This window comes from Micropterus dolomieu, linkage group LG19 (assembly GCF_021292245.1).
Source record: "Micropterus dolomieu isolate WLL.071019.BEF.003 ecotype Adirondacks linkage group LG19, ASM2129224v1, whole genome shotgun sequence".
In the NCBI taxonomy this organism is placed as follows: domain Eukaryota; kingdom Metazoa; phylum Chordata; class Actinopteri; order Centrarchiformes; family Centrarchidae; genus Micropterus; species Micropterus dolomieu.
The window spans coordinates 12,735,406-12,761,048 of NC_060168.1; the positions used below are offsets into that span (position 1 = coordinate 12,735,406).

Consider the following 25,643-nt stretch of genomic DNA (forward strand, 5'->3'; position numbering starts at 1 on the left):
AGAAATGTGGTAAAGGACTTTCTTCTACAGATGGCAGAGTGCATATTGGATATCAAAAGGGATAATTGCTCAAGAGTAACACCAAGGGAGGCCTGACACTGAAGCAGCAGATGCATTTAACTTCACCCAATACAGGACTAGAGGACAGTATTCAGATTTTTCTGTTCTACATGTCACGCATGGGAATGTATTTGCATGGGTATTAACTGGATTTATAAATTTTTAAGTGTTACAGTAAATTGATATTTTTCCACAGGATTCTATTAGCGGTGTTGCTGTATTGAAAACATTCATGTTTTTTAACATAATTTCATACAAAAAGATAACACTGTAGCAGGTAGGTCGTCAGGTGTTTCAGCTTTCTATCTGATTACTGATGACTAAAATCATTTGATGATCACGATTAAATGCTGACAAAACGATTGCAATTGAAAACTATCAACAACCACCGAATGCACTGCAGTCTGCTTGTGAGTAAAATCAATTCAATTGTTGCCACCGTTGCTCCCTGCAGAAGAGGAGGGCACAAGTGGTCCTTTTTTGACAGTTTTAGACAAACGGTCTACAACAGAGACTGATGTCGTGGGCGGGAATTTAGCGAGGCAGAATGTACTGGATGATGAGCACCAAATTGAACTGATTGGAATTCAGAAGTTTAACAACGTTAAAATGTCTCAGATTTGTGATAAAAACATTTATTTCATGTAAGGTAATTGTTTACATACGTAATAAGCACATGGATGCAGTGGATTCAACAGACTTTTCTCCATTTTTGCATCTCTCATTTAGTGAACATTGCAATAATAGCAAAGGGTAAGAGTTGACCTTGATAATGATCCCTGGCTTGTCAGCCACAAGTTATGTTTCAGTCTTCTGAATGGAGAGTATGATTTTGACCCAGGGTCCCTTGGCTTAGTAAGGAAAAGAAGAAAACAGGGAATGAGAGAAGGCCTCAGGCCAAATAGGGCTCTACTAAAAGAGTTTATGGTGTGAAGTTCTGGCCATCATCCAAGTTATTGAGCTGCATTGGAAGGAACCTTTTTGAGGCTGAAGTTGGACCAATTCACTGCTACCTTCTGGCGAGTTTGTTTTGCAGAATCAAGGCAAAACCTAGAGGGAACGAAGAGAGACGAACAACATGTGGTGGAGGAAAAAAAAAAAACAATGCCTGGTTTTAGTGATGCAGCTGTTGTTAATAAATATAACTGTATATTAGTAATAATAGTATCCTAATATACGGCTGTGTTGAGCATACCTTTTGAAGTATTCCACTTCCCGATCAATCTCATCCATTTCTGTTGGATCCAAATCTTTAGGGAGAAATACATCATCTAGGGAATAAAGATTCAACATTAGCTAAAAACATTACAAATGAAGAAGAAAACTCAAATTTTGAATAGTGTTAAAGAGAATTTATTGTACCGATGGCACTGCTGGATTTTTCACCCTTGTTCTTGTTCTTCTTATTTTTCCCCTTGGTTTGCTGCTGTTGCTGCCCATTTACTTGAATGGTGGTGTGAGCTTTGTTTTCTGAATCCTGCTCAGACCGACCCCCTCGTGTTTCCGTGTCACCTTTCCCCTTTTGTGCATTCGAGAGGCCACCATTAGCTGCATGTTTGGATGATCTGGCTTCTTCAGCTTTCCTAGGTCCATTTCTCTGGTTGTCCGCAGAGTGCTGGGACTGTTTGTTTCCAGCTTTTGAGCCGTTAGAAGCCATTTCTTTAGACTCATTGGTTTTCTGTGTTTCATTCCAGGAGGCGGCTTTGGTTGGTTTGGTGGAATTATGCTCGGACACAGATTGCTCCTGTCTTAGCTGCTGCTTTTTATTCTTTTTTGACTTTGCACCACCGTTCCCGACCGTTGTATTCTTGGGATCATAGGCGTCCTCCTTCGATTTAGCTGTGGCTTGAGCTGGCACCTGTGGCAAACTGTCACATCCAGTGGAAGTGCATCTTTCTGGGGAACGAACCCTTATGAGCTTTGAGAGACTGGGGGTAGTGTGCAACCGCTGGATGTCCTTGGGCCCAGCAGGGACCCCTGATGCTGTGGTGGTGGAATTAGGGGATGAGACAGTGGTTGTGTCCTCCCATCCATTCACCAGGTCCAGGTGGCTCTTAAAGGTTCCCAATGAAAGAGGGGCCAGGTCAAGGTCTATCTGTTGCAGGTCAGAGGAACCATTGAGATGGGACAGTAAATGATTGCCCTCCAACGTGGCTGCCTTCTTTGGGAAGTCATTAACATCCAGATTGAGGTCGTACATGCTAAATGAGGCCCGGATTGAGTCTTTGATGGTGTTCTTAATCTCTTCCAGCCGACTGGTAAGAAAACTGTTGACACGCTCGAGCTCCAGCTGAGGCCAATCAAGCAACCGACTGGCTTCTGAACCATCAGGGAGGGGCTCGTCGACAGACTCAGATGGATCGGAGTGGGGGTCACTGCCTGCAGCACCCATACTGCCCTGCTGAGCTTTTTCCTGAAACAGAAATGGCACAGGCTTGACTGTGAGAACAGGTACACACACAAAATGTCATGTCATTGTGATAATAGATAAGTAAGGCTGCGTTTATTGAACCACAATACTTTTTTGTTATTTACCAAAAGCACTGAGTATCAAAACTATTTAGTTCCTGATTTTAAATTATATTCCTTAGGACTTGATAATTATGGCTGGCATTTTTTTAGCAACAGCCATTCAATAAATTTAGATTATGCAATTACCTCTCAATATAGCAGCTGTCATTACTGGCGGAGTCCGCAATTCCCACAAAGGATTCAAATTCATGAGGGAAACGATGCATTCACATAATCCTGCGTTACTGTTTGTCATTTTATCTAGTTATATCTAGATATCAGCCTCACTGTTAATGCTAATGCAAACTGAATATGCCCTACACTGCTCAAATCAAAGGGATTATATAACTATAAATCTAAATGTTGCCAATTTGAGTCTATTTGGGCAAAGTTATTCTTGTGTTTAGACACCATTTGCCATACATACATTCATATTCAAATTAAAATGAAGGAAAAAAAAAAACACTCAATCACATTGTTTCAAAAGTTACCACACCTTCTTCTTTTGTTTGTGCCGTGCCCTTTTGGCAGCCTTGGCACTGTTGACAGGTTTGGGCTCCGAACTGTTTATGAAGTCTAGCAGCTCATCCACGTCCCGGTTGTCAATGGCACCAGCAGCTGTCAGATCCGAATCTTGACGCTGAGGTAGCTCCTCTTTACGCCGGGTCAGACGTGAGCGCAGCTTCTCTCGAATCTCAGCATAGTTACGGCTTGTTGGTGCAGCTGGAGGCTGTGACCAAATAACATATTATGTCACCTTTTCATAATTTCAGCTTTTTATAAACCCTTAACAAGTATATAATAGCACAATGAACTCTTAATTACTACTTAAAAGAGGATAGCAACACATTTTTTTAATGTACCGCATTGTGTCCAAAGAATTCGCAATAGCAGCAGTCGCAGTACTTCCCGTCCTTCTGGTTGGTGGATGAGGAGGCACAGGAGCTCCTCTCAGAGCTGCTGTCTTCATCCTCTCCTTCCTCCAGCTCAGACGATGGGTGGCACAACGTCCCATTAGTCATTTTGTGCCCCTTACATGCCTGGTCTCTACAAAAAAAACAAAAACAATTGACATTATCCCTCAGAGGGCATTCATATTTGGAATCAACACTCAAAAACAGAAATGTTGAGATAGTATTACTAACCTGCATGCCCCGGCCGTCAGATGGCCTACATTTGAAGTGGCCACTGTTCCCGCACTGTGTCCATTACAAGGGTGGTTACAGCCCATGATTGATGTGCCCAGTTTGCTGTGTTGAGTGTTCACGACAGGAATGTGGGAGTTTTTGCACGGGCTGGGCTTATGGACAGATGTTGGGCTGTCTGGACTGGGAGAACTGAGTTTGGCTGAGGAGCCGTGGAGGTTTGGTACCAGCGGGGGGAAGGGAGTGTGGGCCGCCACACCAGTGCCAGACGAGGAGGTAACATGGCTGTGCTGCCCAGAATTCGGCTTTGGGGGCAGGAGGGAGGAATGCTGGGAAGACAGCCCGGTGGGACTGTTGGGGGGTACCGACAAGTCTGTGTGTTGATGGTGGTCACTGGGGTGGAAGGCTTCACCTGGAAAATAATGGGAAACATGAATAAAATGACCTGTAGAGCACAAATCTTTTTACACTACATCAGTTTGTGTTCTGGCCCGCAGAATTAATTTTAACTGGATTTCTTATTACCTTTTATAACTTAATATATATAATAAAAGCGTTTCAAATATTCTCCTAATATGTTTTAATAGCCATTAATCAAACAGCTTTAATCAAACATAAACTTAGGGGGCTTTTACACCTACCTCGTTTGGTCCGGACTTTAGGACTTTTCAGTTTGGTCCGAACCAAAACTGCAGGTGTGACACCTTCCACGGACCGGACCAAACAGACGAAATTTGGTCAGACGAAAAGAGGTAGTCTCGGTCTGGATGAAACTGAACCATGGTTCGGTTTGTTTCTGGTGTGAAAGCATGTTTTGGATGGTTCGGACTTTCAGACTATTTACAGGAAGTTTGGCTGTTGGAGTGTAAACTGGAAACAAGCAAATGCACGGAGAAATGCATTGAAATAAGGACACAATTATAAATCTCCGGTGACAGCTCATCTTTTCAAACAGATGACCACTATAGAAGCACACTGCCACATACATCTTTGGTTTCTCCTGGCACGGAGGTGCAGAAGGATTGCTTGGGTTCTTCTCCTGTCCCGTCAGCAACGTTATAATGTTCGCACAACAAGGACGTTTAATTGCGAATTTGAATGAGCCTTCAGTATAGTTGGTGCTGCAGGTAGTAATGCCATAATAATATAGGAGCAAATATGCATATGTTCATTTTTAATTCATTCATTCTTGTCAAAGATACCCGCTGAACTGTCTAATAAACCAATCAATGTCAAGTATAGGGAGACGCAGCCCACATACATGATACGACAGGACGCAAGTGTGTCATGTAAAGGCCTTTAGCGCGGTCGCAGAATTGCAGTGTGAAACCAAAACAAACCAAAACTAACCGAATGTATCAAAACATGAACTTTGGTTCGGACCTTGGTGCGGACTTTCAGGTGTGAAAGCCCCCTTATATATGACGTCTTGACTTTCAGCAGTCATCTCTCCTCTCATCCACAGCGCTGTTTTTTTTCTGTTGTTTGTTTGTTTGTTTTACACTGCAGCTGGCGCTGGACTTATAAATCAACTGCTGCGTTGCTTTGACTGCGCCTGAACGTTCCTCTACAAAGTTTGCGCTACTGGGAGCAATGACTTCCTGTAATTTCTCACAATATAAAAGCCGTTTATGCTTGAAGTGTGCCGGTATTCACCGGTACTGTCACTTTTACACTTTAATCTTTAGCGTACCAGACCCGGTACCTCCTCTGCCCTCTCCATATCAGGTTCTCTGGGCACGACGTGACGCTCACCTGTTCCCGTTCTCTCCTGCATGCTAATCTCCGTAGGGAGATCGGGTGCTGTTCATGCAGCCCTGTGCATAGCTGTCCCTCAAAGTCACTTTTCGTGACCTGACCAATTACAGCCTGGAGTAGGCAGGACATTAAAAAAGGCTGAGGCACTACATCAAACTTAAGAAATGTTGAACTTGTTCTGTATGCACGGCTTTTACTATTGACAAGTTAGTACTTTGCATAAACAAATGAAAGACTGACCCACCTTGTAGAGCATTTTTCTTACACAATAAACTAATGACTGAAAACAACCCACAAAATATAGCTGCTGTTTTGTCCAACTGGAATTAATATTAGGCTACTAATAGTAAGCTATAGTAGCCTATACCATTATCTGAAATTATAATGAATATACAAACATTAGCACTAATCAAACCTTAACCACAGTGGTGTAGGCTAATATAAGAGAAAGGGATTATTTGTGAAAATATTTTATTTGTGAAAATAGTTGAATTTCAACTAATAAACTATCTGTAGGCAGATTATCCAAATCAAGTGTAACCTGTAAATATATTATTATACTAACCATAATATATAATTATACTTTACTTTTATATCTTTACTCCTCCAGGTTGTGGATATATTTTGTTTATCAAATGGTCAGAAATAACAAAAAAAATGTATAGATTTCGGTCCTAAGGTAACTCATTGCCTTTACTGTACGCATACTGATCATGCTTACTGTTGAGTCAAGTTACCCCCCAAAGGCCCATTCTGAGCCAGGAAAAACCCCGCAAAGGAGTAGGCCCATTACCACTAATTACTTAAATGTAAACTAAATTGGTCCCCTTTATATAGATTGACGAAGTTGGTATATAAACAAAGATTTCTGTGATATAATACATTTTGTTTAAATGATGTTCTGGAGGAGTCAAAGGAAACATTACCTGGTGGCGTTGGTCGACGGCACATGGTCTTGAAGTGCTTGGGAGTGGTCTTACAAAGGTCTGCTGAGGTAGACTGGGGGTTCCCAGCAGAAGATCCACTGGAATTCTGGGATGACGGGTGACTGTAGGGACAGACTTTGGTCCCAGACGTTTTAGCAGATTTCCCAGGCGCTTCATGAAGTCCTCTTTTCTCGTAACAGGCTGACCCTGCTGTTACACCTGGAGATGGAAAAAATGTTTCATAAATTTGAAATGGACTTGATGATAGATTTAAAACAATACAAATAGAAAATACTCTTTTTATTAGAGCCATAAACCTTCGACTCCAACACTTGGTTGCAGAACAGAACTAAACAAAGGAGGTACCATTTAGTTTGCTGGTATATTGTGTTAAATATGTCTTACAAAAGGTGTAAAGAGTAAAGCCGCGTTTCCACCACAGGAACTTTACCCCGGAACTAGGAACCTTTGGAGGAACTAACTGTGTTTCCACCGCAGGGACCAGGGTCTACATTTAGTTCCAGGGTCTTTATTTTACCCCAAAAAAAACATCCCTGGGTTGTACTCTCCAAAAGTACCGGTACTAGGGGGGGTGGGGCTTGCCTTGCAGTGAATTTCTCAACGGTAGTGTAGAGGCTACTTGCTTTAAATCGAGCATGTCAGGTGTTTTTCTACTACTGATTCTCTCCTTTCCACCATAAACCAATAAATCACAATCAACAGTCAGATAGCACACACACGCCGATGTCAGCCTGAGATCGTACGTCGGTATTCTATTTATAGTTCGGAAATAGCATCCAGCGTGCAGCAGTGTTTTTTTACGCTAAATACTGGATCTGGAGTTGTTGTTTTAAATTTTCATCGGTCAGCAGGTTTTTTCACAGACATGAGTGCTGCCAGCTGATCTGCAGATTTTGTCTGCTGGAAATGTTTTAATAACCGTCCAAACTATTGTGATTTTATGTTTGTGTATCTTTCTCTGTGCTCGAGATCTTTTAAGAATTTGATGGCTTTATCCAGTTTGTTATTAAATTTTTAACGAACGTTATCGTGTGTCTCTTCATTATACTCCCACACAAAAAAAGCGTTTTTTAATAGTCAAGCATAGCCTATTGTTTTTCATTATATTCCAATAAAATCTGATGTTCATATATACATTTTGCTCATCAATAGTGGTTACTAAATAATGATGCCTGTCCATCGGTTTGTATGGCATATACGTCAGCTGGTTAATTTGCCTAATCTTCGCAGGTGTTTCGACTGTGGTGGAAACGCACACAATGGGCTGAAGAAACCTTTTAGTTCCTTGAAAATATGAGAAACAATCTCCATGTGACATGTGTCTTTGGGATTTTGAGGGATTTGATCAATACCTGTTAATCAACAATTTCCAGGTGCTGAGATGTTGGTAATTCAAGAATAATAATTATAATGGTACAAATAGATCCCTGCTCTTTGGAGGCGTGTTGAATGGTGATAATGTGTCACTGCTCTGAAACAACATTGCCCCTTTTGTTAATCAAAATAGGGAGAAAGCAGTACTACAACATCAGAATTATTTTACATATTGCAAAAAAGTGACTCTCTCTTACTGGCGTCTACCACGTATGCACACCCACTTAAACACATACTATGGTATGTATTGAAATACCTCATGTAGCTAAGTTCCCATCCAACTACAGACAAATATTTGTTGGATGTTACAGCTAATTAAGAAACGTAATTGTTCACCAGAAAACATCAACAAACTTTCCAAATTAAATAAATACAAATACCATCTCGCATGTAACTTTGCTCATGCAGGAAAGGCACAGCTACATTCACAGAGAAAACATGCCATAATTTATGACTACTTTCACATACCCTTGCGTAATTGACATGGCCCATTCAAGCATTTGCTAAACTAGAAATACAACCTAAGTTACGCACCAGGTAACCTCCATTAAGTGGTTTGATGAGAACCAAGAAACAGGAAGCAGACAGACAACAGCAAAAAAATAAATCATAGCTGTTCGAATTGCCATGCTTCCCATTTTATAAACAACGGCCTTTCTCAAGCCCAGGTCAAACATGTCTCACTTTCTCCTCTACGTCCCCAGTTTTGGGGAAAGAGCCTTTTCCAGGGCAGCTCCCAGGCTCTGGAACTCCCTCCCCCAGGAGATCCGCACCTCTGAGTCCCTCACCATTTTCCAGTCCCGCCTTAAGACCCATCTCTTCTCCTCTGCCTATCCCTAGATGTGTTTTTTTTTTTTTTTGTCATGTTTCTTTATCTGCTCTGTAAAGCTACTCTGAGTTCGTGAAAAGCGCTATACAAATTCAATTTTTTATTACTATTACTTTCACATTCAATCTCCACAAATAATTTCAGGTATCTTTGCTATGGCTAGAAAATGTTATAGCCCAAGCCACCTGAGTCACTTTGAAATGCAGTCTTATTAAACGACTGAACAGCCAAAGACTTTATCCAATGTTCTTTTATCTGTAATACTTACTATGTATTGAAAAATCGGGCTAAGATCCATCGTGATTAAATTTCAATTTAACATTCTATGATTCGATCACACTCAATTTTTTATTCCCCATTTCTCTTTCTTGGCCCAAATATGTGCACATTTGAGTGAACAGGTGCAGATTGTTTGTGATAAAACTTGCACAACATACACTGCTGTGTTTCATCCTTTCTCGAGTACATGGAGCTTTGCCACTTCTAATGGGTAAATGTGATTTTGTATCTTAGTTGTAATACATCTAGGGCTGTCGCAATAACTGCAAAATTGAAATACGGAGGACGGCAAGCACTGCAACAACCGCAATGTTCATACTGTACACTTCAGGGCGTGTTAAATTAATAAATGAGTGCTTCAAAAGTTCCACAACCATAACAAGCTCTGTAACGGTTGAAGGATGGATCGCCATGGGCTGTACATGACCCGACTTCAAACTCTGAAGCTATAAGTGTTGCCGTGTTGTTTACCGTTTATTTTAAAGGTTAGGTAACTTGGCGTTAGCATATTGCGCGGCTAATGTGGCTAGCACACTCAGCGATGTTGGACTAACGTTGTGATCCTGAGGGACAGTCCAGAGAAACTGTGGACAGTAAGCCTCATTTGAATCTCACTAACTAAGGAGCGTAGTGTGTCGGAAGCCTGCAGCTGTTTTCTGTGGAAATTATGTTATAACGTTACTACAGCGCAGTGGTTAGTTGTGGACAGCCATTCTGCTCCACACCGGCACGCCTGTGTGTGAGGGATGAAACAGTATGAAAACTTCATATCACAATTATAGTGACCAAAATGATCACGGTTATCAGTATTATCACGGTATTGTAAAAATGTGCCGAAAAAGATTAAAATGTACTGATACACACACTGAAACCATTTCAACAAGTTTTATACTGAAAACTACAAATAGAATTGCCATTTTGTTGCATAAAAAATAAACAGCAAATACCTTTTGTAAACATATGAAAATTATCTAAGTGTACATTATCAAGATTTTATATTATATAGGTAACACAATGACCCCGTGGACAATTACATGAAAACAAGTCTGCTGACAGGGATAGCAACTGCAATGAGCCCAAAAACTGACATAAATACAGAGCAGTCTGTAGCATTTCTAGATATGCTGGTTGGTTGATTAAACTGCATAGCGTGTTATCACATGCAGTGGGCCAATAGACTCTGCCACCACACGACACACACAGCAACAGAACAACGTGTAGCGTTTTTACAAGAGCAGCAACACTAAGAGCTTCAGTTTACAAGCAAGTCAGAGAGAAAAACCAAAGCTACAAATTAACTCACCCTGCGTTCACTATAAGGTCATTTTCTTCAATCTAGTTTCCCTCAGCGTCTCATAAAAACTAAAATACGACCAGACTTCAGAGTGACTGAAAAATCTCAGCAGCGCGTCTTCCAAACAAACCCACGTTGCATTCTGCGCATGCGCGCCTGCTTCTGGGAGAGGCTGGACAGCAGGGTGCGAACTATGGGGGAGCTCCCCTAAAGAGGACATCATCTCCCCTAGAAGCATGATTTGCGATATATTGACAGCATGATTTATTGCCATTAACGATCACCGACCGTCAGCTGCGGGCCGGTCGCTCCGCGATCTCCTGGCCCCGTCCGCTCCACTCCGTCTCCGGTACTACGGGTTGTGTCGCTAGTACGGCCCACGCGCTGTGAACGGTTCGTGATCATTCGTCTTGCTGGATGAATATTACGCACTACTGCAGCTGGGGGCTCTCAGCAGCGCCACGCAACTTTACAAAACAAACAGCTGTTGTGTGAAGCGTAACTGTAGCAAAAAGGCTACATATGATAATATTAATAATTATATTTGTATAATTATAATAATAAGACAATAATGCCTGATACATTCACAGTCAGGCCTACATGCTTTGCAGCTATCAATGATTCAGCAGTAAGAATCACAGTCCGCAAGTCCTGACCGCACAGACAGACACTTCCGCATTTCAGAGTTCTGCCAACATTACGTTATCAATTAACCTCTAGATAATCGATTATAGGCATTTGTGAATCGATTCGGAATAGTCCAAATTTTGGTAGAATTATTTAGTATGATGAAATAAATTTAGGTTTTCTTTGCTGTAATCTTTCCATTGGCGCTGATATTTCATTCTGGTTACAGCACAGCTTGCAGAGATTTATATTTCTAAGCAAAACAGTATTCTCCAACAAAATTAAAGAAAAGTATTACAAAGAAACGTTTTCTTCCTGATCTTTTATAAACGGTGAGCCAAGTCGTATTGTCTGATTTAGTTAAGTTGTCCGCATTGGAAATTTGGTTATTTTTAAATTTATGTCCGCCATCTGAGTGCACTTGCTAGTTTTGACAACACACTTTTCTTAAAACATTATTCCACCTTTCATCATGCTGAGCTCTAAGGGCTTCGGAAAGTAGAGCACTGCAAGCTGCGTCTTTGTTCCTCTAAAATGCAGTCGACTAACACCTGAAGAAAGTGGCCAGAAATGTATTACACATTTATAGCTGAGCAAGTAAGCTAACAAGGCAGCTGTGGAGCTCTGATTCTAACCAAATATACATCCATTTCACAAAACTGAAACTCGTAACACTTCTCAGTTTAGAAATTAAGCGATGACAGACCTGGTTGTGAGTGTGAAGAAGTGTTGTGGTTGCAATGTTCCCCTCCATTGGTGTGGGCAGAGTTCCAGAGACCTGACAGTTTGTGGGCTGACAGGAAGGAACTCGGGTCCCAATCCACAGTACTTTGCTCTGGGTAACCGTTCCCACAGCTCTGGGACTTACAAGAGGAAGAGTGTGACAATGGTACCTGAATAAAAAAAAACAAAAAAACAACAAGAAGAAGAAACCCAACAGGTTAATCACAGGGCTGTCTACATAGGGGTACATTTTGGCAACAGTGGCACCAAATAACAATATTAGCTTGTAAAACATTAATGTGTGTGACAAGAGCACAAACATCTTTAAAATGCATTAATCAATTTAAACAAACAAAAAAGGAAAGAAAAAAAATGCAAAGATTAAAACAAACAAAAAAATCACTGCAGGGGACTGTTCAGCCATCTCTCTCCGTTTGTCCTATTTTTAACATTTGAAAGTTTGAGCCAAATATTAACAAAACATCTTTTACACCATGTTCATGTGCAGTCAAGCTCAAGTATGTTAATATACTACATCTTAAAAATTTGCATTTCATGTAAAAACAAGCAAGAAGGCGAAGGCTAAAGCTGCTACCGCCTTACATATGCCACAGAGACAGAAATACAAAATTTGTTATTTCTGAAGAGACTCAAAGTAGACATGTTTAAACCTGTTCAATCCATCAAGATAGACATATTTATTTAGTAAGTATGCACATGCAAATGCAAAGTCCTCTATGATGAATAAAGCTGAGATCACCTCAGTCAGCAGAAACAGTTTAACTAGAAAGTAGTCGTAAAAAGGTTCCAGACACGTAACCCAAATCAGTTCCTTTTTATTTACCGGCGTCGGCTGCTCCAGGGTGCTCCGCCTCTCCTCCTCTTCCACACTCTTGCAGCAGCTCTGACAGATCCACAGAGGCACCTCTCCCAGTAAGGACTGAGACAGCGAGGGAACAGCATCAGCAAGCTTACGCCCCGGCGCCTCCCGCAATAAGGCCTGGGAGAGTGCAGGCACCGCATCAGCCAGCTTGGTCCCATGGCTCCCAGGAAGTCCGTTTGCAGAACTTGCTCCCCAGTCTTTAAATTCACGATGGCACAGGAGGCAGCAGGTGTGCATAGGCTAGGTAGAGAAAGAGAGCATAAAGAGGTCAAGTATTAGCCTGTAATTACCAGTCAAACTGTGAACTGGGGTGCATAATGCTGTTGGTTAATTAACACCAGGAGTGGAAAAGAGTCTTCTAGGTTAGAGGTCTCTCAGAATAGATTCTACAGTATTGACAATGCCTACTGCACATGGTAAGCAATTAAACTGATGTTTTTTAATGCTAATAATTATGTGTGTGTGCTATAAATGTGTAATACATTTCTGGCCACTTTCTTCAGGTGTTAGTCGACTGCATTTTAGAGGAACAAAGATGCAGCTTGCAGTGCTCTACTTTCCGAAGCCCTTAGAGCTCAGCATGATGAAAGGTGGAATAATGTTTTAAGATAAGTGTGTTGTCAAAACTAGCAAGTTTATTAGGTACACCTAGCTTAAAACAAATGCAGTCTAAGACAAAAGTGATGCAAAACATCCCCCAGTTAAAGAGTTGAATCAACACCTCTCCAAAAACAGTTTCAACAAATATGGTTTAATAACCTTCTCAATGGCGGCTTTACTGCAGGTCAGTTACATGGTATTCATTTTAATGTGTCATGTACCAAATAAACTGGCATTCATAGTTAGATGTCCCCCAGTATTTTCTGGACATCGCATCATTTTTTGATATAGTGATATTACACCTAAGACACAAACAGGTAATTCACAATTACAGACAAATTTGAGCCAATATACAGATCTAGCTATGCGACGTGTCTAGACGGGAATCGTACACATGCGGTATAAAACATCCAAGCAGCAGTAAGGCTCAGAGGTCAGATGTAAGGTTAGCTGGTTTGCTGAGGCGACTGTGGTCCAGCTGTACAAAGGGTTACCCTCAACTTTGATAGCTAATGTTACAAACTCCGATTTAGCATCACTGGCTGATAACTGCATGCACTGAAACTTCTGACATTAGCTCCTGTCACACTCCGATATTAAAGTGTAGTACGGCAAAAACCTTATGACAGAGTCGATTAAACATCTCGAACCATGTCTGACAGTTAGCTACCCTAATTATGAACCCATTATCTCTCCCAGTTTACTAGCTAATTAGCCTGTAGCTGGTTAGCCGCTGCTGGCTGAGTGGTTCCTGTAGCTGGGTTCAAGTGCAGGCAGTAAGCACGTTTGCAGCACGCTAGCTGGAGACGATAGCCCGGCTAGCCTTTTGGCTAAGGTTAACGTTAACTGGGCGGATGAATAGTTGTAAACGCTGGGAATGGGACGACATTTCCGAGGCACAATGTCACCTGTCCGGCAAAAGAAGATGGGTGGCAATGTTAGACACATTGCCTTAAATCCGCCTGCTGGGTACGATTCTGCTCGCTAAGTTGAGCGTATTATTTATTTAATTAAATATCGAACGACGTGAGAGCTCTACATCCACGACTACTACATAAAGATTAACATTGCTTTTAGCCACCCAGCGGATGCATATAACTTCAACCCTGCAGGATCTAACGTTAGCTACATAAAATAAAAACACAATGGAGGATGCTTAAATTAGTGCTAGCTCAGAGGCTAGCTAGCCTATTTTAAAAGCAGGGATTGGCTTGTTGCTAGCTAACCTACCTGGTTCGCCCTGGTAGTGGCCAGCCTATCCAGCCCAGCATCTCCGCCGTCACCGCCAGCTGCATCGCCGGGAGAGACTGGGCTCTTCGGTGCGGTCTGCTGTTCAGGCACAAGCTCCTTCTGGGCGACTCCTTGCTGCTTGCTTTTCTTCCTTGCCATCACGACGGTGTTTAAAATACGCTTTTGCCAAGTTTGCACCAGTTTTGATTATTTTGAGAGCACACTTTCGTTTCTTATCGGACCTCAAAATGTTCTCTATCTCCTCCACTCAAGACAACAGTCAATATGGCGGAGGACTGGCACACTCAGGAGTTCATAGGTTAAAGATACAGCTGGCAAAGAAGCTTCACTTCAATACGGTGAATACAACTGAAACCTGACACAGGCAGTGAAGCCAGACGTTGCCATATTTAGTAAGGGCAATCCTCTCCTCCCACTTTCTTCTATTTTATTATTCTTTAGCACTGACAAAGACAATTAAACAGGTCCTCCTGCTTACTCTTGCTATTCAAACGTTTGTTTCAGTGTTTGAGTATATTAATTCAGCATTTAATTGTGCGCTCGCTAAATAAGTTGTCATACAGTATGTAAAAAAAAATATATATATACATATATATATTATTATAGAAAGTAGATGATGATGCTGGCTGGAGTTTAGGTAAAGATGTATGGTGCTGTTTTCGATAGTTGGGCTGAGTAAGGTAGAACATTTAAGTATAAGGTCAATAACATATATAACAGTGCAACTTTGTAAAACTAGCTCACAGACGACCAGCTGTTTAGTTTTAGCTTTTCATATATAAAAAGGGGCAATATGCATAAGTGCATGCCAAAATGATATTGTTGTCGTTGTTAAACAAATTAATAAATGTTTGAAACATAAAGGTGCTGTGAAAGGGGAGGGGACGGGGCTTGATAATGACGTTTTATGTGGATGCCTTCAAATGCTCTCGTAATATTATGTTATCGCAAACTAAATGCAAACACAACGATGGGCCCAATTATAACACAAGAGGGAAAGTAAATATTTATTTGACATAATAGTGTTTATTACACTATGTTTAGTAAAAATAGATAGTTTCTGACTATATTATTATTAGAATTTAGGCATCTTACACAAACAGTAGTAGGCTATTGCAATGTGTGCCAGAACTATTTTGCACCCCAACACATTTTAATATATATTTTATTATCTGTTAAGTTCTGTGTGTGTAGCATAGAGGGACTACACACTTTCTTTTCATTATATAAACTTGTGTTGTATAAATAAACGACTTTGTAACTTGCACCTTGAAACTGTCTAAAATTGTGGGGGTAAAACAAGTAAAAGTATTGTTGTTTTTATATGTCACCCGTATATGTAACGTTACTCCTTTTAAAAATTAAAATAAACCAACATAGGCCAATACTTCGGATGGTCCTTTTTTTTAATATATCCGACAAACCTGTTGCCCGCCGTATCATTTTCATGAGTTAAGTTTCAACTGTCCGAGCTCACGCCGAGCACGTGAATGCAGTGTCAGTGTTCGAGGTCCTGTGGATTGAGGACGTGCAGCACAGACACAGCTTCATCTACTCCTGTCTGCTGACGCTTTATCCACAGTAGGGTGTTCACCCGAGGTTGTTTTATTTCAACAAACAAAATAATGGACGGAAATGTTTGCAACATCCAGGTGCTTCTTCGTGCTGCCGAGTTTCTGGAGAGAAGAGAGCGAGGTAAGTGTTTTATGACAACTGTCAGTCAACAGGGGAGGAAGTTGGTTCTTGCAAAAAAACAAAATGCACAATGAAGCGACAGTAACTTTGAGCGCATAACATAATGCGCAGACATAATGCAGTGCAAGTGTTCGAGGAACCATCGAGATTCTTGCTAGAATGTTTTTTTAGGCGATGTTTCTCATTTGACTCAGTGACCTACATATCGGTCCCATCATTGTACTCAAAGGCGCCAATCTGGTCCGATTTGAAAATGAATCTGAGCGGCTCTGGGCGCTCATTACGGTTTATGAAAGTGGGGCTGGAAAAAGCTGTAATATAACTCTCTGTCGGAGTTTCCACACTGTAGAGATTGTATTGTGCGTTTCTATTTGCGAGGCTAGAGAGAGTAGTTTTATAATAGTGAATAGACAGTGTGTGATGGCGCCAAAACCAAAAACAAAACGTCCAGCTGATGATGCTGGTGACAGCAGTTTTTTTTGTCGTCTTCATCTCACAGCTTAGGAAGAAATGGTAAACGAGCTGTATTTGTAGCACTAGGGTTCACTAACCCTAACCATGGGAACACGCTGTATTTAATATTGCATACCGCTGGATTTCAGACTATTTTGGAAAACAGCTGTATTGTTTTTTCTCTTGCACAGAGGCAGAACATGGATACGCTTCACTCCTGCCTCTCAGTCCAGGTCTCTCTGATAAGAGAAGCAAACAGAAGAGTAAGAAGATATCTGCTGGTGGCAATAGGTGAGTTACATTACATAACAGACAACTGAAAAGAGGGTGTGGTTGTTAAGTTTGACTTTCAGTTTTGATAAAGATCCATTTTAGACAGGAATACCTCACACACTTGTCATTCCTAAGCAGTCATAAGAGCTAATCAAACGGCCTATTTCCTTGTCTGCAGGTCAGTTCACAACGAGCTGGAAAAAAACAGGTAATTCACATTTTGTCATAATAACCGATAAATTATAGACAATTGGCAAAAGACACCTTTTTCCTCTTTTTAAAAAAACCTAAATTTAGTTAAGTGTAAGCAACAGTGCTCAACACCCTGTTGTTTTCACATGCATGGATTAACAGCATCAGTTGTTGGTTCTTCTTGCTCCATAGACGAGCTCAGCTGCGGCACTGCCTGGAGCAGCTCAAGAGGCAGGTCCCTCTGTCCTCTGACTCGATGAGGAACACCACCCTCAACCTGCTGAGGAGAGCCCAGCTTCACATAAAGGTAGACACCATGCCCTGGCATCCTACTAATAAAACACCTGTTGCTGGGAGAGTAAATCAGTGGTGGACAGTAACTTAGTACATTTACTCAAGTAGCCTACTATACCTAAGTACAAATTTGAGGTACCCTCCTGAAATTACTTGAGTATTATGTTTTCATGCCACTTTCTACTTCTACTCCGCATGTGTTACATCTCAAAGGGAAATATTGGACTTTTTACTGCACAACATTTATCTCACAGCTTTAGTATTTACTTCACAAATTAAACTTTTTACACACAAAACATATGAAGAGTTTATAAAATGTGATGTTATGTTGTAAATTAAACTAACCAAATAGAGCTGAAAAAGATTAGGTTGACCAAAAATTAATTTTACTATTAAACCATTTTAAATTTAAGTCATTTTTCATTGATGCTTTTATTTATTCTATCAATCTCATATTTTTTAAGATATCTTTACATTTATATAGGTTTATGTATATTGTTGTGGCATACCTACTCGCCAATACAAATTCCTTGTATGTGTAAAAACAACATGGCAATAAATTATAGTTATAGTTAATAATTTGAATATAGTGTTAAAAATGTTGAGGTTTGGACTGTTGGTCGGACAAAACAAGCATTATGAAGGTGTCATTCTAGGTAATGTTGACGGCATTTCTCACTATTTTCAGAATTTTTACAAACTATATATAATATTATATACAATATATAATAATTAATAGAGAAAATTATCAGCAGATGAAAAGTTCATGAGCAGTTCAAAATGAGCTCCACCTCAACCAACCTCAACTAAAATCCTGCTTTTACGCGAATGCATGAGTAATAATAATCTCATCATAGAATATATGATAGTATAGCAGTCACAGGGGACATTTTTCTGCATTTAGTACTATTTGCTTTAAATACTACATTTAGTACATTTCTCAGATTACGTTTCTAACATTTTCAATGCAGACAGATTTCGTAAACAGATTTTTACAGTGTGGTATTAGTACCTTTACTTAAGTGAACAATCTGAATACTTCTCCCACAACTAGGTTCTTCTACTACAGTATCTTCTACTCTTAAATAATATGCTGTGTTTCTGTCCAGTTATTGTGCATTTGTCCACTTTTTTAATCCACTGCTCTCTTGTCTGTCTCTCTGCTTTCTCACTACAGAAGCTGCAGGAGCAAGATGAGCGTGCGGAGCAGCTGAAGGGCCGCCTGCGCTGGGAGCAGAGAGAGCTGCAGATTCGGCTGGAGCAGCTGCAGAGAGGCACGGAGAGGATGAGGAACGACAGTCAGGGGTCGACCATGTCCTCCGAGCGCTCAGACTCTGACAGAGGTAGGTCTCTCGGGGGTGTGCAAGAGGAAAAGGGTCTCATCTCGGCACAGTCACAGTACATGCCTGGCCTTGCTTTACTGCTAAAAGTATGATCTCAGCTTTTGCTTCAGTAAGCACAACCTCATATTTTTTGATCCTGTCACATTCAAACCTTCCCAATTATGGTCTTAGTGTGAACCAGAAGTCCCAGCAGAGGCTATGGGGAAAAAAGACCCCTAATGATTTTAGTCGTTTGTTAATCATACGTTAGTGTAGTCTACTCATTATAGGAATTTATGATGTCTACATTTTACCAATGTTTCTTGATATTTTTTGAGTAGCAGTTACAGTTTGTCATGCATAATAGTGGAACGCACATCATACATTTGCCATACTGAGAAATATTATGAGGAAATATGTTCTTGTTCATATCATATTACAAACGAGTGAATTTTCTCATATTTCGTTCTGCTAATGGATTTGATCTTTGGTTGGTTACCTTGCAGAGGATGTGGAGGTTGACGTGGAGAGCATCGTGTTTGACTGCGTGGACTCTGACGGACTGAGCATAACACAAGCTGGCGCAGACCACTGTTACTCCAGCATGGACAAAGCCTGGCTATGACAGCGGCAGAAGAAAATCCCTACCGTCACTCATTGTAATGTTACTAGGAAGAGGACAGGAAGAGGAGAAAACATTCCAAAAACAAGCAAACGGGAGGGAGAGGGAGAAAGACGTTACTGTACAACTGAACATACTTTTATATATTTTTTTTTTTACAGGAGTAACTTGACATTCTCTTCTCAACATATGTCAGACTACAAGCTAAATGATAATGTTATGAATGAGCTGTGTCCATTTGCACTGAATAGCAGTTAAAATCACTGTGCTGGGATGGATGTAACATTTATTTTTATTTTATTTTTTGTCAACCATTAATGGCATTTCTTTCCAAAGCCATGAAGTGAGATTCAAAAAGTCCTATTTATTCATCTTTAAGGGCTTTTAAAAATCCAAATAAGGGCTTTTTATTCAAAACTCTTTAACTTATTTTGTACTTCAGTATGCCAATACTGAAGTCTGCCTTAAGTCGGTTTTGGTGTAGTATTCCATTCAGCTTTTCTTTAGCACTAAATTCGTATTTCCGTGATGTCACATGTAGCATGCACTTCAACATTAATCTGTGCTTTGTTTCGTATTGTCCTATTATGTACGTTCAGTCATGTATTTTGGTCTTTTTCTTCTGTTGCACAAAACGTCCACGCGTTGCACTTGTTTTATCTCAAAAAAAAAGATTGTGGGTACATCAAAATGAAAACAGTCAACAGGAATGAACTGGTCATGTTTGCACATTCATATCTGGCAATGAAGTAACTGTGTGTTCGGTGTATTTTTACACAATTCGGTCTGTGATCAAGTGCGAGAATCATAACGCCTGAGTTAAAGTCCGACTGTGAGAGCATAAGGAAAGAGGTCCGATGACATTTACACTTTAATTCACGCCTCATAATAACTAATTTCTTAGTGTGCTTAATCACGACTGTACACTTCAGTGCTTGTGCATTTGTTGATATAAATGATAATTATTCATGCAACAAATTCACCAGTGAGGCAGGCAGTTTCTACTTGTAATGATACTTAAGTATGTATCGTATTCATTGTTATACATTTAATAACTGAAGGTGCTTTTTCCCTTGTATATGCAAGTTGCCTTATGACCTTTTAATATTATGTATGCATTAATCTGTCTCTCCACCCAGTCATATTATGTAGCATTTTTGTACTGGTTTAAGCTTTTTACTGAATAAATATTTTCTATATTTATGTGCAGCTTTTGATGATTTTACTGGAACTACTGATTAACAACAGTTCCCCATCTTTTTTTTGCTTGTGACCCCTGTTTACCACTGGGACTTGTACAACCAAAGGATTCCCTTCTATTCTCCTTCTACTTTAATACTTTACAGGTTATGTAGTAATTGGCAAGAAAAAAAAGCAAGGATTACGGTCATTTAGCGACCCCTTGATGGTGTCCTGTGGCCCCAGCTGGGAACCAGCTCTCTGAACTATCAGAGATAACCACTTATTGTTCAAAGACATCACAGCATGATGGTTTCAAAGAAATGAATTTTATTGACAAGCTGATATTTGATACAGTAAGAGCACACAGTTGCATGGGTTGTGTCGTCAGACCTAAGCTGAATGTACAGTACAAGGTTTCATTTTTGCCTTTTAACAAGCATTTGCAACCAGATCTTAACACAATATCAAGAGTGCTAAATGTGTATTTCTATCAAGCTATGACTGCCAACAATATGGACAATTCTTCAGTCAATGAACTTCAACTTGAAGCAATCAATCTTAGTTGGATTATTAAGGTGTGGTCGGGTGAACTGAACTAAAAGATGACATAACTACAACGAAAAATGCAAGTAAAGTAAATCATACACGTGAATTTGCATTAATCAGATATTCCGTGGTGTGCTAATTTTTGCTTCTGGATAAGAAGCTGTTAATAACACAAATCTATTACAAATATGAAATACTTAAAGGAACAATGTAAAAAGCAAACGCTGAACGGTACAGAGGTTGAGCAAAGGTCTGAGGAACAGTATCAAGGCAGGCAAAGTGCTATTATTATTTTATGGCACACCCAGAGCCGCATTGAACCATTCCTTTCCAAGATCTCTATCTCTGGTGAATGCTAAGATTATCAAGTATCAAAGGTACGATATAGTCAGCGGGGCACAAACCGGGAAGCTGGAACAGGCTCTTGAACCCAGCTCAGGCCTTTTATGGTCCACCCACCATTTCAGTTGGATGCTTCCTCACAGAGGTGTCTACCCATGACCGGGATCTGTTTGTCTTACCCCAATTGAACCATTAAAAAGAGTGGGAGGTGGGGGTAAAGATAAACCTGTCCCAGTATCAGTGGAAAAAGAACCAGTGATCTATGTAGCTCATCACACATATTGTTTCTTCTGGGCGTGTGAGGCGAGGTCTTTGGCTTTCTCCTTAGCTGCCAGCGCTGTCTCTCTTGCTCGCTCTGTAGCAGTTTCTGCTAAGGTTCTCGATGGGGTTTCACCTACAAAAGGTCACAACACATTGGTTTTAATATGGGCAGAAATATTTACAGTTCGAGAAAACCTACGCCGTCCCTTTATAGTTCTGAATTCTGTAACCAACAGACACTTGCCAACATTTTAATTACTCATTTGAACCAACCTTCAGTTTGTCGGTGTGTGTCAGTGACAGGGGTTTCAAAATACCAAACAATTATATTTTGCTTATGTACTTTCTTTTGTTTGTACTCAACTGAAAATACTTTTTGGACACAAATTATACAGTTAAGATAATACTTGAATAGCTTCAGATTCTCAACTGTTTCTAAATTAATAACCTGTCTTCTAAGTAGGAGCTCCCAACCCTTTTCTGTCATACCCCCTTTGAAAGCTCTTAAAAAAGTTTACAGAAATCACCAGAGCTTTTACACACAAAAGACAAAAAAGGCTCTCCTGTTATACTGACAGTGAGCTCAAGAGCAAGATGGGCTTCTTTATATTTTGGTTTTGACTGGTGTGCTTGCTCAATCAGCATCACCCAGTTCTTCCTTTGTTCCCTGTTAAAAATCTGTCCGTCTTGTACTTTATATCTGAACCTTATCAGCATAGCTAGCATCAGAGCATCTTTATGGTTCCTTTTTCATAGCAGATATTTTGACTTGTCATACCAAGAAAAGCACAGACGTTACAGATAAAAAGGATCAACGACGCCTTGGTTTCAGCAACTACTGCAATGCAATAATTATTGATGCTGTCATTATTGCTACATTACTTACCTTGCATTTTGGACAGCACATATTCAAAGCCCTTCATGGTCTTCGTAACACTGGTCTTGAACCTTGCAAGACCAAATTCCTGGAACAAGAATACAGAAAGTCAGCCAAGACAGAAAATAAAACACTTCAGAGAATACTGTGTCAACAACCTACTGTAGAAGTCATATAATCACATATAGTAACATACGTTCTCACAGCTGAGGAACAAAAGACCACTCAGATTTCGCAATAAATCATTCAGTAGCCTAAGTCTTGGCAGACAGCTTCGCCTACTCAGCTGTTGCATCTTAACACTGCATATGTTGTTACCAACTACAGAATGAAAGGTAGGTGGGTGAATCTCCCTTTCGGACACCCCACACCACTTTCCCCTGGACTGTTATGTAATGTGGTGCTCCACTTTACTCTACTGACCTGAATAGCTCTAGTGAGCCCGTAGACATTGGAAGAGATCCAAGCTTCTCTTTTTATCTCTGTCCAGCTGCCATTCTCAGCGTTAATCCGGTACTCGCACCGTTCTTCCACGGACTGGGGAAGAAAGGAAAAGAGAGGAAAGAAAACAAACAAAAGCGACATGAGGCCATGTCATTATTACTTGTTACTGTTATTACTAGTAATTACTGGGCAATGCTGAGTGCCTGTGGAGACAAACATGGTGGTACCATGAGGCGAGCGTGGCTGATGTTCCATGTGAATGTGGTCATGGTCCTTTTCTGAGGGTCCACAATAGAGTCCTCAATGACGTATGCCGAGCTGGCCATGTGCTTTGGAAGGTACCGCTCCATCCAGCGGGGAGCTCGGCTAGTTTTGGTCAACAGACGTCTGGAAATGAGGCAGTTAGTTGGGGTAACCTCTCGGAAAATGATGTCCTCAGTCAAAACATGGTTACTGCAGGAAAGAAGGAGAAGCAGTGGATCAAGACAAAACAAAACCTCTGCGTAGGGCTGCAACTTATCATTATTTTTTTATTATAAATACTTCTGTCAATTATTTTCTTCCTATTTAATATCAGTAAGTCTATACCGTGTTAGAAAATGGGGAAGAAACGCCCATTACACATACCCAAAACTGTAAGTGACATCTTCAAATTGACTGTTTTGAACTTACAATGACATAAAGAAAAGCAACACATTCACATATTAAAAACAGAGCAAGCAACTGTTTGGCACTTTAGCTTGATATCAGACTTTAGAATGAGCAATCGATTACCAAACTTGTTGGAGATTTACTTTACTTTACTTTCTATGTCATAAACAGTGAAGAATGCTCATCACAAAGTCCCATAGCCAAAGTTGACTCATTCAAGTTGCTTGTTTTGTCTGACCAACATTCCAAAACCTAAAGATATTTATTTACTATCATAGTCAATATCAAGTCCTGCATTCATACAAAAGTGCATTAAAATTTACTTAAAGTATTAAATGTAAAATTACTTATTAGGGGTGTTATATGTACTATTGGTTTCATATGCTATCAGCTAACCATATGTTTAGTGTGTAAAATCATAAGCTTGAGCAGAACTAGCTGTTAATAAATGTTGTGGAGTAAAAAGTACCATTCTTAATTTACCTCAAAACTGTATCTGAGAACACTGCTTGAGTAAATACCCTTAAATTACTTTCCACCACTGTATAATCTTCTTTGCATTCAAATGTTGAGACATAATCCACAAACTATTTGCAATGCCATTCGGATTAAGAAGTTCATGCATGGATCAGAGGGGAGGACTGGACCAGACCACCACGTACACTCATCGCCCTCACCTGTAAGGGTTGGGGTATCGTTGCCAGAAAGCAACACAAACTTGGTCCCAGGTGCTTTTGAGCAACCCTGCACAGCAGAAATACTTCACCATTGTTCCGTGCGTTTAGTCTGGCAATACCCTGTGGAGATACGGAACAAATAAAACGTGTTAGTTTGACAGCGTTGCGTTTGTGCCTTTAGCATGCAAATGATAGTGCAGGACGAGCCCTGCTGCTAATGGTAAACATGGTAAACACTGAATCCAGAGGGTAGTTAACTTACACACCAGCAGTTTCGATAAATGATAGGATTTACGTTTGTTTAACCTATACATCTAGATTAGGTCATAGCCGGCAACAGAGACACTTAACCGAACTTTGCAGCTCAACTGTTACATGACAGCTCAAATCATATTACCTCCCAAGGCAATGTATCTAACATTATGAGACTGACACATATTTGATATGGCTATCTAACAGCAGCACGTTTGTCACGTCCGCACTCCTTAGCTTACTCGTTAGCATTAGTTAGCCTAGCATGAAGCAAAACCATGAATGACAGGCACCGCATGGCCCGGAAATCTCTTTGAACCGACATTCAATACGCAGATTGTGGAGTTAATTTGAAAGGCAAAGACGGTTACCTGTATGGCGACAACATTCAAAAGATAAGTATTTGCATTTTAGACTCCTGTCGGGATGAACATCGCCGTGCAGCCACCTACAAGTCATGTCAAACGTGACTCTCACTGGAGGAAAGGGCAACCACTCACGACATATCCGGTAGCGGGTGCAAATGCGATGTGCACTCTGAACACTAGAGGGCAGCAAGTTACTGTGCAAAAAACGCAATACAGTATTTTTTCTGGGTCTAATGTCGTGTAATATTGTGAAAAACATCTGAAAGTGGCATCTGCAAGGAGCCTTGAAAAGTGCACCGTGCAGAAAACCTGACCTAATCTGACCTTGTCTTGCTACTTTTTTGGGGATCCCCTTTAGCAGACTATAGTGGAGGACTGATGGATAATCCATTCCGCATACTAAAATCCTCCTAGAAAACATTTCAAGTCTGCAACAAAATGTTCACACATTAGCTCTAATGCCAGCGAGTCTAATGCCATGGGTCTAAACTCAGTGTCTGTCTGCTGGTAGTCCTGAGAAAGGCTTAGAGTTTCTATAATAATCTACAGCACATAAAGGAATACAGGCTTAGCCATGAAATCAGTAATGTGGGTGTCAAGAACCAGTAATACAAATGCAATACACATTTCCTCTGCTGTAAAATGAATCACACTGCGTAGGCCACATGTTCAATAAATGCTTTATTGGATGTTATTTGGACCCACTGGCTATTTTTTGTTTTTCAAAACGGAGTCTTAACGTTTATGTGTAGAACTTTGATTAACCTCAATTTTATAGAAACATAAAAATTCTTTGCTTCTCTTTTCCCTCTATGTAGACTGTCTTCCCATCTATAGATGGGTTTTTACAGCTGTCAGGCAGAGAGTTAAAGTTTAGCTTTCCTCTAATACTCAAAGTATGGAGGGTACAT

The 25,643-nt window shown here is 40.4% G+C and overlaps 3 protein-coding genes across 4 annotated transcripts; 1 reads left to right on the top strand and 2 right to left on the bottom strand.

The window, feature by feature from the left end:
- Positions 1–679: 679 nt before the first annotated feature.
- fam193b (family with sequence similarity 193 member B) lies at positions 680–14,556 on the bottom strand. The gene is made up of 10 exons (XM_046030277.1): positions 14,261–14,556; positions 12,392–12,670; positions 11,531–11,717; positions 6,401–6,619; positions 3,717–4,128; positions 3,435–3,618; positions 3,068–3,301; positions 1,423–2,473; positions 1,256–1,331; positions 680–1,110 (listed from the first exon to the last, which is right to left on the bottom strand). Exons 1-10 carry the CDS (start codon positions 14,417–14,419, stop codon positions 1,014–1,016), a joined length of 2,898 nt encoding a protein of 965 aa, XP_045886233.1. The 5' UTR covers positions 14,420–14,556; the 3' UTR covers positions 680–1,013.
- A 1,208-nt stretch (positions 14,557–15,764) lies between these two features.
- On the top strand, positions 15,765–20,335 carry mxd3 (MAX dimerization protein 3). The gene is made up of 6 exons (XM_046030713.1): positions 15,765–15,976; positions 16,621–16,720; positions 16,881–16,910; positions 17,087–17,201; positions 18,366–18,531; positions 19,017–20,335. Exons 1-6 carry the CDS (start codon positions 15,907–15,909, stop codon positions 19,133–19,135), a joined length of 600 nt encoding a protein of 199 aa, XP_045886669.1. The 5' UTR covers positions 15,765–15,906; the 3' UTR covers positions 19,136–20,335.
- Positions 20,336–20,621: 286 nt separating this feature from the next.
- prelid1a (PRELI domain containing 1a) lies at positions 20,622–24,882 on the bottom strand. Of its 2 annotated transcripts, none has more exons than XM_046031634.1 (6): positions 24,736–24,882; positions 24,113–24,232; positions 23,012–23,237; positions 22,764–22,877; positions 22,350–22,428; positions 20,622–21,596 (listed from the first exon to the last, which is right to left on the bottom strand). In XM_046031634.1, the coding sequence occupies exons 2-6, from the start codon at positions 24,202–24,204 to the stop codon at positions 21,475–21,477; spliced, it is 633 nt and encodes a 210-aa protein (XP_045887590.1). In that variant the 5' UTR covers positions 24,205–24,232; positions 24,736–24,882; the 3' UTR covers positions 20,622–21,474. The 2 variants fall into 2 exon arrangements, with proteins under 2 accessions (XP_045887590.1, XP_045887591.1); XM_046031635.1 differs by lacking the exon at positions 24,736–24,882 and adding an exon at positions 24,375–24,394.
- Between the last annotated feature and the right edge of the window lie 761 nt (positions 24,883–25,643).